Source organism: Rhincodon typus, chromosome 3 (genome assembly GCF_021869965.1).
Source record: "Rhincodon typus isolate 14 chromosome 3, sRhiTyp1.1, whole genome shotgun sequence".
Classification (NCBI taxonomy): domain Eukaryota; kingdom Metazoa; phylum Chordata; class Chondrichthyes; order Orectolobiformes; family Rhincodontidae; genus Rhincodon; species Rhincodon typus.
In genome coordinates, this window is record NC_063334.1 from 99,498,235 (window position 1) to 99,515,814 (window position 17,580).

At 39.5% G+C, this 17,580-nt stretch overlaps 1 protein-coding gene across 1 annotated transcript in view; it reads left to right on the forward strand.

The window, feature by feature from the left end:
• The window catches only part of pde8b (phosphodiesterase 8B), a 105,928-nt gene extending 101,185 nt beyond the window's left edge, over window positions 1-4,743 (forward strand). Inside the window, exons 20-22 of the mRNA XM_048595323.1 lie at window positions 610-777; window positions 1,562-1,691; window positions 2,655-4,743. Coding sequence (XP_048451280.1) covers window positions 610-777; window positions 1,562-1,691; window positions 2,655-2,764 — 408 coding nt within the window. The 3' untranslated portion in view covers window positions 2,765-4,743. The remainder of the gene's footprint in view (window positions 1-609; window positions 778-1,561; window positions 1,692-2,654) is intronic.
• The last annotated feature ends 12,837 nt before the right edge of the window (window positions 4,744-17,580 follow it).

A 17,580-nucleotide genomic window follows, 5' to 3' on the forward strand; every position in this document is an offset into this window, starting at 1 on the left:
ACACACAAACAGTGGTAGATGTTTTGAATTCTCTTCCGCAGATGGCGGTAAATGTGAGATCAGTTGTTAATTTTAAACCTGAGACAGATAAATTTCTGTTAAACAGAAGTATTAAGGGATAAAGAGCCCATATGGAGTATGGAATTAGGCCACAGATCAGCCACGATCTGATTGAATGGTAAAACAAGTTTGAAGGGCTGAATGGCCTACCCCAGTTCCTATGTTCCTAAATACAGTTTCATTTTCAGAGAGGTTTAATTTGTATGGTAAATAATTTTTCATACAATGGTGCTGAATTCTCATGCGGTTTGGCCTGTTCTTTTGGTGTAACTTTGACAAGAGTTCAGGGGAATTTCCTGAGAATCAGTGTCGGTAGTCTAAAAGGGCTGGGGTGCCATTTCTTTGGACGGATTGCCAAACTGTGACTCAAAATATGGCTGGAGAGTGTGCCATCCCCAGAACATCAGAAACAGTATATTTTCAGAGCAATATTTTTTAAAAAAAGGAATATTTGATAATTTGCAATTAACCTTGTAAGCTAAATTGCATCAATAGTTGTAAATGTTTAGTAATTATATATAAATTCATTGATTTCTGCTTATGCCCCAGAGCGAGTGCAGTGATGGTGAACGTCCTTCCAGCATAAAGAACCCAATTGAGGACAGACTGCTTATCAAACGCATGTTAATTAAATGTGCTGATATCGCTAACCCTTGCCGCTCTGTAAAGTTATGCGTAGAATGGGCAGGGAGAATTTCAGAAGAATATTTTGCTCAGGTAACATTGCAATATTTACCATTATTTAAGGTTGTAAGGGATCACACTGAACCTAGCTGAATGTAAACTGAGGGAGAGGAATTGATTTCGTATTTTTTTCTTAGTATTTTAAGCTTTCCAGTGGAATTCCAAGTTCTCAGTTTATCCTTGCTGGAAAAATGTTTTGTGCACCTGCAATAATGGCCTGGATTTTACAGCCTCCCATCACATATGTTTTCAGCATATGCCGAAAGGCCAACCTAACACTTTCCCATCCACCTGACGAGTTCCCCATAATATAGTAGGTGGGTGAGCATTGAAATCAAAAGCTGTTTTAAAAAAAAGCAACAGGCAGTTGAGCTTCTCAACAAACCAATTGACCTAAATATTATCCTGCTCACACCATTTACAACTGAAAAGAGAGCTGCTGTGGTTCAGTTGTAGTGGCCGTATCTCTGGAGAAGAAGGTCTGGGTTTAAGTTGCATTTGTTATGTGTTATACTGTGTTTGAAAACATTTACAACTAGCAGGCAGGTGGCAGTGGGCTGTATTTAAAAACTACTGAAGAGACAGCAAAGAAAGAGGGCACATCACTTGCAGCTAGGAGTGGGGTGACCCCCCCCAAGATGTTTGTACCCCAGAATGCTTAATTTCCCCTGTTTGAACATATAGTGGTCATATTGGTCAGCAGCCTGATGTATAGTTTCCTGCAAAAGAAAGGCTTCATACCACGCACACTGACACATTATCCTTCATTCTCAGTAACAACTGCCATTGATATAACAATTACTGTGTTTGTCAACAGACCGATGAGGAAAAGCGCCAAGGCCTGCCAGTCGTGATGCCAGTCTTTGATCGAAATACCTGTAGTATTCCAAAATCTCAAATATCGTTTATCGATTATTTTATAACTGACATGTTTGATGCTTGGGATGGTAAGAATATTATTTTGATTTATTTTACACTTTATATGTTTTTTTAATATATCAACCATGCAGGGCTATTATATTGTCACCTTCTTAATACTCTGGGCTGTACACATGCAATTAATGTTTCAACCCAGCTCAAGGAGAAAGCCCAAATTTCCTGGGAATTTCTGCCACTGTGACCTAGTTAAAGGTGGGCTGGAAAACCCCTTCTCATTTTGTAAATATAGCTTTTCTTTTTCCCCACTTCCGATAAGTTCATAGTAACACAGCAGCAAAACGTCATAGGAAATTCAGGACCTGTATCATTTAGTAAACCTGTAGGGTTTAGCTGAATGTGTTGTTCACCCACTATGCAATTGCTATTTATCTGTATAACCTCTAAAACCATTCTTCAGCAATGCCTTGGGCTCACATGGAGAGTGAATGGTGGTGGAGATTCTGTTCACTTTTGTCCGCACTAAAACATTCAGTTACAACCCTACAGGCAGGTGTCAAGCAAACCGTAGGCACATAGTCAGCAGTGTATTGAAAAGGAGAGAAATCAATGCAAGCAACTTTAGTATTTTACTTCACAGTCTGCCATTGCATGCTGCCATTGGTAGAGGTGTGAGAGCAGAATAGGTACCTATTCGCTTGCCAGAGGTTGGTGAATGGGAGTGAAGAGGATACTTATGGTGGCAGCTATTGGATTTCTGATTCCTATGAACATAGTAGAAATTATATGTAAATGTATAAACTCTAAATTAAACACTTGAAGTCATAAAACAATGCAAATTATTGTACACACAGCACTTCAGAGTAATACATCATAACCATGCTTATTTTAAAAGGTCAGCTTATCATTGGTTACTATGTTATTTATTTTATTAGAAATATTAGTCATGGGTAATTATTTAGCATTTGCTGAATTAAATACTTTTCAATAATTTAACAATCATTTCCATCTAATTTCAACTTTTTTCCTTTCAGCATTTGCAAACCTCCCTAAATTAATACATCACTTAGCTGAGAACTACAAGTACTGGAAATCCCTAGATGAATGCAAGTATAGAGGTTTGCGACCTCCACCTGACTCTTAAGAGGTTAAAGGACAAAATGTTTGGTTTGCCAAATTCACTTTAACCTGTGACGCAAGCAAAGCCATTGAAGAGATTCTATTTTAGTTCATGTGACTGTAAAATTATATTGTAATATAAATCTTACACAATGCGGGAAGACTAGATGTACAGAGAGCTGGAAAATATGTTGTATGCTATCATGGCGGTACCCCAATTACAAAGCATAGAATGCTTGAGTTTCAACACTGGATTCATCAAGTTCAAGAAAACTTTTGTACCATTCTTGAGGAATATCACAGAGTAAGGAAAGTAACTGAGACACCTCTACTGAGAGAAGGCGCAATTGAAACTACTGTTTCTGCAATTATTACCCTAAAACCATAAAGTTATATGTAAGTAAGCCTTTCATTTCCTACAGAGTTCTTTTCTCAAAGTTCTACTTGCTTGGAAAATTCAGGCAATATTCTAACCATTGATAGATTTTTTTTACCAATTTACCATTGTTTTAAATAAATGAATCGGGGCATTACGGCAGCTTTGAGCAAAAAGTAGTTTACGTATTTTATAAATAATATGGAAATTAATCTTTACTCCTTGTGAAATACAAAAACAAATCAGCTTGACAAATTGGGATATTCCATTCCTTAATTTATTGCCACCCTGTATATTTTGATTTATTTTTTAAAGTTTTACTTTGACGAGGACGTAATCAGTGCCAAATGTATGAAGCTAAGGTTAATTTACTTTATGAAATGTACCAAATAAAATATTTTTGCATTCCATATTGATTTATGTGGAAATATGCATTAATATTTGTAGATTTAGTCTACGTTAGTATTCAGTCCAATATATGCAACAGCCCCGATGTAACTGCCCTAAATTAATACACTATTCTGAATAAGGTCACAAACTAGTTAAGAATGAATTGGGCAATTTGTCCTATCTTAGCTCAGTCATCCAGATGTATCCTAGTGTCCCTCCAATCGTTTCTTAAATGATTCCTGGGTTTTTGTCTCGATTATTCTGTCAAGGTGTCTGTTCCACATGTTGATCAATTTTTCTGCGACAAAGGACTTCTGAATACCAATCCTAAATTTGCCTTTGCCAACTTGACCTTGTGGCTCTTTATCACATTCACACAATTAATTTTAAAGTAATCTTACAGATTTTAATTTTCCATGTGATTAGCTATTTCAAATACCTAAAATTACTTCTTAGATATCTTTTTATCAAGTCTGAAAAACTCAAATTTCTGGAATCTTTCTTCGTAACTCTGGCCTCTGACATGAGGGATCAACCATATGGTTCTTCTCTGCATTTTCTCAAATAGTTTCTTGTTTCTTTGTAACTAGAACAAAACACAGCACCCAAGATGCACCCTGACCGGAGTGCTATGCAGATTGATCATGGCTCCTTTAGATTTGTATTTGTTGTTTTGGTTATATAGTTTTGCATTGCCTCGCTTTGTTGATTGCTTCTTAGCATTGGTTGGGTGTGTAGATTGCTAAATGTGCTTAATTTAAGCTCTTTCAATTCTATTCACAAAACACATCAGAAACTTTCCTTTCTTTTGCACAGAAAGTAGATGGATATGCAATATGTACATAAAAATAATGTTCTGATTGCAAATGGTCAGAGTCAGTTTTATTCCGTGTGAATTAATGTAGCAGCAGTAACTATTGGATGTAAGAGTAAGCAAAATACCCATGTTGAATGGGGGCTGAACATTGTGAATCTGTTACAGTTGAACTTAGTGGGCACAGGCTATAAAGATACATCATCAGCAACAAAATGAGACTGACTTAATATGTGAAATGTAAACACATGAAGGACCAAAACCAAAATTACAGGTAAAGATAATATCAACCTCTAATGTGAAGCATACATGTACTAATGTGTATGTATATAAATAGAAAAATTGTAACAAAATATACAATTGTTTATAGACAATGTCGTAGTAATTCTGTTCAATACTGGGACAATATGTGCAACAATAAATATAATTAAACACAATATTGTTTTATCAATGCACCTTAGTGTGAACTCTGTGCCAAAATTATCTTGCCTTTCCCCATGCACAGCATTGCAAAGCACTACTTGTGAGATTTGGTTGGACCTATCATTCTCCATACTGAAAATTGAGAGAACTGTGGATGCTGTAAATCAGAAACAAAAACAGAAATTGCTAGAAAAGCAGAACAAGTCCAGCAGCATCTGTGGAGAGAAATCGTAGTTAATGTTGTGGGTCAAGTTTCGGGTCATTTGATCCAAAATGTTAACTCTGATTCCTCTCCACAGATGCTGCCAGACCTGCTGAGCTTTTCCAGTAATTTCTGTATTTGATCCTCCAGAGTGATATTGACTCAGAAGCCAGTTGGATAGACCTGCAAATAGGCCTCTAAAGCACATGAGCTCAAAATGGATAGATGTTAGAGGAGCAGGAAGCAAAGTAGTTGATTTCTCCTGGGTCTGTTTAAATAAATTGACTCAAGACTCAATATTTCTTTTTCCCCAACTGTTAGCAGTCTAATTACTTGACATAATGCAAGCTGGCATGCAGAGAGTGTCTGTCTTGTTTTCAGATTGCATCTCTATGTCATCGTTTTTAATGACAATTTCTAACATACAAGGTGAGATGACAGCTGAGAATATATTATTAAAATTTGGGAACTTGGATTCTAAAGTAGAAGTTTTTTTTCAGATTTCAGTTCTGTGAAGGTGACTTTCTTTCAGGGTCAGAAACTCATTTATTTAGCCGAGAATCAAAATATCATTTGACTTAAGCTAAATGACTAGTCAAGTCACCTGGTGAGATAATTGCTGAAGTGTTTAATAACATGAACTGTAATGACCTAAAGTAAAAGAAAGAGGGTCCAGAGGACAGAAGCAGGTTCAATTCTGAAGAAAAGCTCCATCCCAACATATGTGCTTTTTAGCAGCCTCAAAGCAGTCAGAGTGACTGGAAAAAGCTTTCCCTTAGGTTTCAGTGAGAAAAGTCAATCAGCCTGTATTTGTATGTCTCAGTAAGTAACAGAGAGAATCACACCTGAGGAATGTGCAGAAATTAACTAAAATATTCATGACCTTGTCGGTTGACTAAGAAATTATATAGTGAAGATTGGATGAGTACTGCAATGGCAGGTGAGTCACTATAAAGGATATTGCTGGGGAAGGAGAGGTTGAATTTTTTTTGCTGTTTATGGTCAAATCTGTCCATACTTTCTTTTATTTATAACCTTATGACCTTTGTTAAATGTACATTGGCACTGTCTTGTGAATATGGTCAATGACTGGTCACCACCGTAACCAAATTACAAAAAATAAAACCTTTCAATTACCAAGCTAGGTTTTACTCTAGAATCTTATATCTCCAGCATTGCTATCAGCTGGAATCATAACAAAGGTGAATATTGTTCCGAAAAATCTGAGTTTGTACTGGGAGATTTCATGAGGCTGACATGTCCTCTGACAAGGACTCACCAGTTTCTGCATTGTATCTTGAATTGAGACTATGCTGAGGATAAAATAACAAGATCTTCTAACTAAGCAGCAGCATAATGGCTTTTGGTCTTACACTGCTACCTAAGATCTCAACATCTCGTCCTGCTGCTCATTCTTTGCTGCTGAATAAGTTAGAACTGTAGGTTGGATGTAGTGAAGCTGGGTGACTCATCAATAGATCCATACTAACAAGGAACAAGAGTAGGCCATTCAGCCCTTTGAGCCTGCTGCACCATTCAGTAAGACTATGGGATTGGACCTCAACTCTATATTCCTGCATACTCTTGATAATCATTCATCGATGAAGGACATTGTTCAAATAATGACTTTATTCAACTTTATTTTGCGAAGAGTGCTTTCGCTTTTCTTCTCCCAAGTAAAAGAGCTCGCAATGATACAGCCTTCTACCACCTCAGTATGCTTGTAAAGCTCTTGAATGCCAATCCTCTTGAGGAAATGTAATCATAATTTTAATGTACAAAAGAAGATTTTTAAAAATGAGCATCTAAATGTTGTGTTAAGCCCAGTCATCTTGGAATGGGATGGTCAGTGCAGAGGTCATGTTAATGATGTTTTCTCAACTTGACCATTTTAACTCGGATGAATCTAGGCAACGAGAGATGGGCAATAAGTGCTGGCTCAGCCAGCATCATCCACATCCCACAATTAATTTTTTTAAATATCCAAAATAGTATCTCTTTTAGAGAGGGGATGGCCACAGAGGTCTCCTGTACAGACAGCGCCTGGGTTGCGAATGGTTTGAAGTCAATTTGTATACAAGTTGGAACATAATACAAGTGTCTGTATGAACAGGAAATGTTTATAGTTGGATATTTAAAATTACATTCCTGTACAGGATTGTACTGATAAGTATGAACATTGGTAAGTCGGATGTTTGTAGTACCTACCTTCCTCTACACTGCCTCATCCCCTTTCTGCCTGTTCAGTCTTTGTGAGGTGGTCACACCGCGGGTGATGTGCTGTTCACAACAATCGCAGCCCCACAGTGAGTCCAGCTTCTGTTCCAGCTCTGAAATGCAGTCAGCTAGTAGCTGCAGCTGGGACACCCTTCCTGCACCCACAGTCCTCACAAACACATGATTGTCCATAACCTCCCATATAACACAGGAGGAGCACAGGACAGGTGTGAGCATTGCTGCCACAAATATTGGATGTTGTCCATTATTACAAGCCAAATTGATAAATTAACATAACGCCAAATAGAATTTGTTTAGTTGTTGACTGGGCCATACCTCAATGTGCCTACTGTATGAGTACCAAATTGCCTCACTTTATTCCTTTCTGGGTTATTGGGTCCAAAATAGTGGCCTGAATCAGAACAATTACTAAAGCATGCACCAAGAATAGAACTTGGTGTTAAATGCTAAACTGTCATAATATAGTATGTGGAACATAGTTATTAAAGTGTTCTCATGTGTATGAAATTAGATTCCAGTCTTTTTTGCTAATTCTCCCAGCTTGCCAATAATGGAGTTCCAGCATGGACATGACCTCTATCACAAAAGAAAAAAATAGGTGAATTACTTTGTTAACCACTTTCACAAGTACATGAAATGTGTTAAATTTTCTGTATTTGAACTAATTTCCTGTTACTAATAACCAATACCAACGGAATTATGAAGTGCACTACTAGCATTGATGATGTAATAACTTTAACCTTCAAGCCTTTATACGCTCACCTTACTTCGGTGCAAGCCCCAGTCTTGTACCCAGTGCTTTAATTGAGTTACTGTACCTTCTTGCAGTAAGTTAAGAATGTTACTAATCAAAGATGCAAATTATTGAAGTATGTTTGATTCAGAAATTAAAAATGCAATGTGCTGCAAGTTGTAGCATCAGTGTAAAAACATGCTGTGTCTGCAAAATATACATTTAAATCATAAGCAATACATATTTTACAAAATAAACAAAACAAGATCTTTTAAATCAGTGTCATCTACCAGAGGCACTCCATGTATGAAGCAACTTCAGTTTACCATCTACATTCTTGATATTCCTATCATTTTACTATTGTTTGTTGATTTTAACACTGAAATTAAAAGCAGTCAGTATTATTTTCTGCACCATTGTAATTCATTACTTTTTTTAATATTATATGCAAGGTAATTGTTAACCTTATTTTCCTATGACGATGTTGTAGGCTTTTGAAGAACCTGGCACACACCTTTAGCTGTTACAACATACATCATATCTGTGCATTCTTTGGTAGATCTAACCAGAACCTCTAAATATTTATACCTTTGTTGAGGATACTATTGTATGAGGCTAACCAAGAATCATTCACAACTAAATGCATGGTATTTTCTTCACTACAATAATTAAAATGTAAATAGTGTCTTTTATGCATACTATTTGTTTCCTGCCATTAATTCTGGTTTTTACACCAATTTTGTGGCAAGTCAAAAGCATGAAATTTAGTAAAACTGTTACTACAAAGTTGCCTAAGTATTCTCCCAAGCAACCACTTCAAATTTAGCAATAATTTCAGCACAGATCATGGATTAAACATACCAACAGAGTTTCCACCTAACTTCCAACAAAAGTTTGACTCTTACTATCATATAGCTATTTTCTCTCCTAGAACAATATTTCGTCTAGACATCCCAGATGTCTTCATTTTTCAAGGACCGCAATTTCCCCTCCACAGCGGTCAAAAACACCCTTGACCACATCTCTCGCGTTTCCCGCAACTCATCCCTCACACCCCCTCCCTGCAATAACAACAAAGACAGAATTCCCCTCATCATCACATGTCACTCCACCAACCTCTGGATTCAACGCATCATCCTCCGCCACTTCCGCCACCTGCAATCTGACCCCACTACCAAGGACATTTTCCCTCCCCACCCTCATCTGCCTTCCGGAGGGACCGCTCTCTCCGTGACTCCCTTGTCCGCTCCACACTCCCCTTCAGCTCTACCACACCCGGCACTTTTCCCTGCAATCGCATGAAGTGCTACACCTGCCCCTACACCTCCCGCCTCACCCCCATCCCAGGCCCCAAGAAAACCTCCCACATTAAACAGATGTTCACCTGCACATCTGCTAATGTGGTATATTGTATCCGCTGTTCCCGATGTGGCTTCCTGTACAAGCGGAGGCTTGGAGACCGCTTTGTGGAGCACCTACGCTTGGTTCGTGACAAATGACTGCACCTCCCAGTCGCAAACCACTTCAACTCCCCCTCCCACTCCTTGGACGACATGTCCATCCTGGGCCTCCTCCAGTGCCACAACAATGCCACCCGAAGGCTGGAGGAACAGCACCTCATATTCCACCTGGGAACCCTGCAGCCCAATGGCATCAATGTGGACTTCACAAGCTTCAAAATCTCCCCATCCCCGATCTCATCCCAAGACCAGCCCAGCTCGTCCCCGCCTCCTTGACCTGTCCATCTTTTCTCCCACCTATCCGCTCCTCCCACTTCACTGACCAACCCCCACCCCCACTTCCTACCTACTATCCTCATCCCCGCCTCCTTGACCTGTCCGTCTTCCCTCCCACCTACCCACCCCTCCCTCCCAACTGACCAACCTCCATCCCAACTCCCTACCTACACCCACCTTTACTAGCTCCATCCCCACCTCCTTGACCTGTCCATCTTCTCTCCACCTATCTGCTCCTCTATCCACCTTCCATCATCGTCTCCCCCTCTCTCTATTTATTTCAGAGTCCCCTTCCCCTCCCCCATTTCTGAAGAAGGGTCCAGACCCGAAACGTCAGCTTTCCTGCTCCTCTGATGCTGCCTGGCCTGCTGTGTTCATCCAGCTCTACACCTTGTTATCTCAGACTCCAGCATCGGCAGTTCCTACTATCTCATTAGTCTAGGTCATGTTATTTTCAATGCTTTGAGCATTGTCTATGTCAGAACAGTTCTCAGCGTACTGATTTTAAAAAGTTAAATTAATGTTGTATAGATTTTCTTTAATAAATATCTACAATATGGCTTTCTGATTACTTTGATCAATCACTAATGTGGAATAATTACTACAGAATATCTCTCTGGTGTTCTTACTGCACAGTAGCTGAAACTAATGACTGATTAAAAGCAGTAGTCATATGATTTGTTTATTCACAAGAATGAAATCAAAAAGAAGTTTTGAAAATTTTTTAAACTTGTTGGAGTAATGTTTTTTCTTGAACACAATTACTTTAATGAATCACTTTCACGATAACTGAAGTCGTGATATTTTGTAAAATGCAATATAAAGTTGTGAAATCCTTCATTGACAGGATTGTGTTGAGTCATGGATATTATGGAAATGAAAAACCTTGCAATTTGCATACACTGAGATATAGTAATTTGTGATAATTTTTGACTTATAATACATTACGATGTAAAAATGATACAAGATGTTGAATTTGCTCAGCAAATCAAGTGAATACTATTTGGCAGAGGAAAGCATTTAAATAGATTAATCTTCAATCAAGTGTGGATAGAAAGGATTGAATTTTTGCAAACAGTTTTGTGTTTTTTGTACTAAGCAGTAAATAATGGAATGTAACTCTGTTTCCATGCACATAAGTGTGTATAATGCTACGATACAAGTATAGCAAATATTGCATGGTGTCTTTTCATGAAATGGTAATACATAAAACATTTAGAATTTGAATGTGCATAATAAATTGGATTAGCTACAGTCGACTACAATGTTACTGATATAAACAATACAATAGATAATATTTTTAAAAAACTGACATGTAGATTTTCTGTGCATCTATTCTCTCCAGCCCCCTCCATGTGAGACAAACTACAAACAAGTCATTTTGTACTTCAGTTTGTTGTTTATACATTCCATATTCATAAAATTTGAGGTGGCACAGTGGCTTAGTGGTTAGCGCTGCTGTCTGACAGTACCAGGGATCCAGGCTCTATTCCACCCTTAAGTGACTGTGTGGAGTTGCAAATTCTCCCCGTGTCTGCGTGGGTTTCCTCCAGGTACTGCAGTTTACTCCCAAAGACGTGCAGGCTAGGTGGATTGACCATGCTAAATTACCCTGTGATGTGCAGGCTAGGTGTGTTAACCATGGGAAAATACAGGGATAGGGTAGGGGGATGGGCCTGGGTGGGATGCAGTTCAGAGGGTCGGCGTGGACCCGTTGGGCTGAATGGCCTGTTTCCACACTCTAGGGATTTTATGAAAAAAATACTTTATGTATCTTTTGTTTGAATATATAAGATTTATGCATTTTTTACACAATAATGTCTACTTGACTGTAATGAGTTATAGCTATATCATGCACCTCTATAATAAAAAAAAGGACCCCACATTATTAGTCATTCTTAAGTGCATAGTAGATCGTACCACAAAATATACAAGCAGAATTAGGCCATCTGGTCCATTGAGTCTGCTCTGCTATTCAATCATGGCTGATGTGTTTCTCAACCGCATTGTCCTGCCTTCTCCCCATTACTTCTGATTCCGTTACTAATCAAGAACCTAGCTATTTTTGTCATAAAAGACACTTAGTGACTTGACCTCCACAGCCTCTGAGCCAATGAGTTCCACAGATTTCCACTCTTGCTGAAGAAATTCCTCCTTATCTCTGTTCTAAATGGTCATCTCTTCACTCTGAGGCTGTACCCTCAGGTCCTGGTCTCCCTACTACTGGAAACACCTTTGTCATGTCCACTCTATCCAGGCCTCAGTATTTTGTCAGTTTCCGTCAGAGGTCCCCATTCTTTCTAAACTCCATTGGGTATAGACCTGGAGTCCTCAACTGCTCCTTATGTGACAAGCTCTTCATTCCCAGGATCATTCTCGTGAACTTACTCTGCACTCCATCCAAAGCCAACACATGTGAACGTGCAAAACTGCTTACAATATTCCAAATGTGGTCTGACCAGAGCCTTATACAGCCTCAGCAGTACATCTCTGCTCCTGTGTTCTAGCCCTCTCAAAGTGAATACTAACATTGCATTTGCCTTCCTAACTGCCAATGAACCTCCCTATTGATCTTAAGAGTCCTAGTTCAGGATTTTCTTAAATCCCTTTGTGCTTCAGATTACCAATGCCTTTCCCCATTTTAAAAAAAGTCTATAGTCTTCCTACCAAGGTGCATAACTTCACGTTTGCCCACATTGTATTCCGTCTGCCACTTCTTTGTCCACTCTTCTAGCCTCCCCAGTTCCTTTGTCCAGATCGTTAATATTTAACGTGAATAGTTGTGGTCCCAAAATTGACCCATTCAGAACTCCACCCCGTCACCAGCTGCCATCCTGAAAAAAGATCCATTAATCCCCATTCTCTGCCTTCTGAGAGTCAGCCTATCCTCTATTCATTTCAGTGACTTGCCCTCAACACTATGGGCTCTTTTAAAACTTTATTTAACAGCCTCCTGTGCAGCACCTTGTCAAAGGCCTTGTGGAAATCCAAACAAATCATGTCCACCAGCTCTCCTTTGTCTAACTTACTCGTTACCTCCTCAAAGAATTCTAACAGATTTGTCAGTCATGACCTTCCATTGATGAAGCTGTGCTGACTCAGCGCTATTTTGCCACACACTTCCAAGTACTCCACAATCTCATCCTTAATAATGGTTCGCAAAATCTTACCAACTGAGATCAGGTTAATAGGCCTATAATTTCCTGTCTTCTGCCTCTCTCCCTTCTCAAAAAGCAAAGTTACATTAAACATTTTGTCAGTGAGACTGTCCCTGACTCCAGCAATTCCTGAAAGGTCACCAATTCCTCCAACATTTCCTCAACTATCTCCTTCCGAACACTGGGTGTAGTCCACCTGGACAGAATGATTTATCCACCTTCAGACCTTTCAGTTTCCCCAGTATCCCTTACATTTTATACAAATAAAAATGCTCTTGCAATCATGTACATATTACCCCACTTAGGGTTTTTAACCATGGTTTACCCACCTAACCTGTACATCCTGGGTCAACTTTTAAAGCATGGCCAATTCACTTAATCTGCACATCTTTGGACTGTGGGAGGTCAAACTCCACACAGGCATTTGCCCAAGGCTGGAATTGAACCTGGGTCCCTACTAGTGTGAGGTAGCAGTGTTAACCACTGTACCACCATCCTACCCTAGGATCTGCTTACTTGGCCAACATTGGAAACAAAGGTGGCAGTGCATTAGCAGGGCTGCAGAGAAGCTCTTGCCCCAGACTCATCTGCTTCCATCTGTTTTTTTTTCCTTTTTATTTCTGCTCTTTTTCTTTTTATTTCTTCATTTTCCTTTCCTTTGGGTTAGTTGGCAGCATCAATGTGGTAGCCTTCTGGTGGTCAGTGCTGGCAGCTGCAGATGTGGGACTTCCTGGCATTTGGAGGTGGCAGCAGCGACAGCAAGGATGTTCTCCCAGCATTTGGGGCCAGTGGCGGCAAAGCTCCTCCAGCGATTGGAGGCGGTGCTGGAAAGGCGATATCTCAGAGGGGAGTGGCCAGAGCAGGACTTTTGCTGCAGTGGTGGAGCCAGGGACTCCTAATTGGAGCAGTCCCATAGCAGGGACTCCTGATGTTGGCAAGGTGGCAGCAGCATGATATGCCTGGAGCGGGGACTCCTGGTATCATTGAGGCAGCAGCGGAGCCAAGGACTCCTGGTTGCAATCGCGGTAGTGGGGACTTCTGGTAATCAATGAGACCATAGTGGTAGCAGAGCCATAGACTCCTGGTTGTGGGGCAAGTATGGGTTCAGCATGGGGCTCAGCAGCAAGGTGGGCCCAGTGGCAAAGATATGGCACCTGAAGAGTGGTGATGCCTATGTTGGTGGGTCTGGCACAGAGGGGTGGTAGGGCAGGTGTTGCTGGTGAGCCAGCTCAGAACTCATGGAGGAGATGGCAGAACAAAGATACTCTCTTTGTTCTCTCTCTCAATTATATCTTCCTACTCTTCATGCAAAATGGCACCAGATTGTGGCTACAGTTGAAGATTTTTACTTATTATTCACTGTAAAATGCAACTGCCAAGAAATGATTCAAATTCAACGTTAATTGTCTGTCCCTTATTATCCTTGAGAAGATGGCATTGACTCACCTCCTTGAACTAAAATTAGAGTGAGTTCCTGAATTTTCGCTCCTATCAAACAAGGAAGAAATAGTGATTATCTTTAAGCCAGGAATATGCGTGTCTTCAAAGGGAACAAGCAGGTGATGGCATTCCTATATTTTGGGTTGCATAGAAACGCAGGGTAGGAACCAGAGGAGGCCCTTCGAGCCTGCTCCACCATTCATTACAATCATGGCTGATCATCCAACTCAAAAGCCTAATCCTACATTCTCCCTGTAACTTTTGATCCCATTCACCCCAAGTGCTATATCTAGCCGCCTCGAATACATTCAATGTTTTGGTATCAACTACTTCCTATGGTAATGACTTCCACAGACTCACCACTCTTTGGATGAAGAAATGTCTCCTCATTTCTGTCCTAAATGGTCTACCCCGAATTCTCAGACTGTGACCCCTAGGTTTAAGGAGTACTGCCAAAGAAAGCTCAGCAACCAAAATCTGGCTTAAGCTAGTGAACAATAAGGAAACGTTCCCATTTACAGTCTTAAATGAAAGCAACTACTTTATAATCATATGGATGAAATGTTTTCTACCCAGCCAACCCACCTTAAATTTGTATTTACCACATTAACCATTCTCATCACCTAAATGAAGCTAGCAACTTATGGTGTTGCAAAATCAAAGAAACTGGGATGACACTACCCACACAAATTCCATCCATAAACCTGAACCAGAAGAAACTTTCATCCAAGCTATCTAAGGTAGGATTGAACCAACTGCTTGTCACAAAAAATACATTATTCTGATTTTTTTTATTCATTCACTGAATGCAGCTGAAACAACATTTATTACCCACCCTTACTTGCCTTTGAGAAGGTGGTGGTGAAAGTGGAGTCTCACTTCAGGACTCCTAGCCTCTGACCTGCTTTGGTAGCCACAGTACTTATATGGCCAGCCCAGTTCCATCTCTGGTCAATGGTATTGATAATATCACTGAACTGTACACTAATACCTCTGTCAAAATGCGATGTTAGATTTTCTCTCATTAAAGGCAGTCAAAGCCTGGCATGTGTTGATTGTTAATAAGATGTTTCAGGCAAAAGTAAGGAAAAAAAAAAATGCAACTAGTATACAGAAGCCAAGTATATTCCCTGAAGCACAGATCGTATGTTGTTATACTGATGATTACTGTGGAATACAACGTAATAGGATAGGCCCAAGGATAGATGTTTATGGGCTTCAGAGATAATGTTGCAAGGGCAGGAAAAATAGTCATTATGTCTGATTATGTAGCTACAATTAGGTTAAAATGATAGGGTGTTACTTGTGACTTTGTTAAGAATCATTTTGGTCTGAAGGCAGGGCAGAAACTGGATTGGAGAGATTCAAACATGAATTCTAGGAAGGATAGGAATGGATTTGAAATACAACTCCATGTTCAAGAACCTTGAAGAAAAACATATTAGAATCAGGACAGCAGTTTGTAAGCATGCAAGTCATGAGTGAATTTCTTTTGAAAAGGTTTATTGACTAACGTGTGGCCAGAATGGGAAGTTAGGTGTTCAATTTAATGGAATTTAGATCACAGTAACAGGAAGAGGATCTCACGGAGTAGCAGTAAGCAAATTTGTCTAGGCAGGCTACCATATGGGACAATAGAGGCAATTATCCCAAATCTTAATCTTAGTGACAAAGAAGCCAATCAGTTCGTCACCGTTGGTGGTGGTGGTGATGAAGAGGGGAGGAGAGTTAAAATGGCCTGCAGTAGAAAAAAAAAGCTGAAGGTTCTTCTTGCATTCTTAGATATTGCAAAGTCTTAGCAGACAAAATTATAACCCAATAGTGTTTTAAATGGAAAAAACAAAGACCTGCGGATGTTGGATATCAGAAGCAAAAACAAGAATTGCTGAAAAACTCGTCAGGTCTGGCAGCATCTGTACAGCAGAGTTAAATTTCAGGTCCAGTGAAAAGTTCTGAAGAAAAGACTCATTGGATCCGAAATGTTAACTCTGCTTTGTCTCTACAGATGCTGCCAGACCTGCTCAGCTTTCCCAGCAATTTTGATTTTTCTTAGTATTTTATGTGGTCAAGCCAGATCAGGCAGTGGATAGCTAAATCAGTTGTCTGCCACACCACATCATTTCAATATCACTTGGACTTGGAGATAAGGGCTGTACTGGGTGAATATGGCCAGGATGCGAGAGACAGCAATGCATTTACTGGGACAATATTGGAGGCAATAGTACAGTTAAGTAAATCAACAGCTGCAGCAGAAATTTTCTGAAAAATGGAGAACAAAAAGCTAGATAGTTGGGATTTTTAAAATGTTGTTAGATGTGAACTGGGAGATAGTGTATGTGCCAGCAGATATAGCAGAGTTAATGTATGAAAGGGAGAATGGAAACAAAATTTAAAGACTTGACAATCCTGTGATGCACATTTGTTCCAGTATCAAGTATTTAGAACTTTAGATATTTACCTAATCAACCTGTTCAGAACTGCTATTACAGACTGCTGATACAGGTGGAACTTGAACCTCTGCCTCCTGGCTCAGCGGTACAGATGTTACCACTGCACCACAAAAACCTTTATTTAGAATTTTACATGCACCATGTCAATAATAACAACTGAACAGCCATATTAAGCAATGCAGTTAAATAGATCATGGGAATTTAATGATTCAAATACTCTCACAAACAGTCAATGAATGGCACCTGCCATTGGTTAGATTTGCCCATGTCCATTTAATCTCTAATATTTACCAAATAACCCATTGTTAATATCTAGGGTCTGAAAGAAGACTGAATCTACATAACCAATTCAGCTGAAACACTGAAATAAACAGTGCAAGAGTCTGGACAAGGAAATCAGAACAGATTATTTCCATGTCAAATTATGTACAAAGAGAGATGATTGATATGAAAGAAAGAGATCAACTGAAAGAAATGTTTAAAAAAAAATTAACAGTCTCCAACTAAAACCAGATAGGCTGAGACTCCAATAACGAAATAGTTCATTTTCAGTGCCTGAGGTTAACTGGCAGTGACAAACATTTAGGATATCATTAAAAGGGCATGTAGACATAAAGCAACAATTATTATGATTTCAAACCGATAGTCAAGGTACAGTACAGAAATTTGCAAATGGATTTTCCATCCAGGCCACTGCCTAACTGACTGGGCACAGTAAGATTACTATTAGTTAAGGCAACTTAAAATAAATTTGTTTCAGGGATAGTAGGAACTGCAGATGTTGGAGAATCTGAGATAACAAGGTGTAGAGCTGGATGAACACAGCAGGCCAAGCAGCATCAGAGGAGCAGGAAGGCTGACGTTTTGGGCCTAGACCCTTC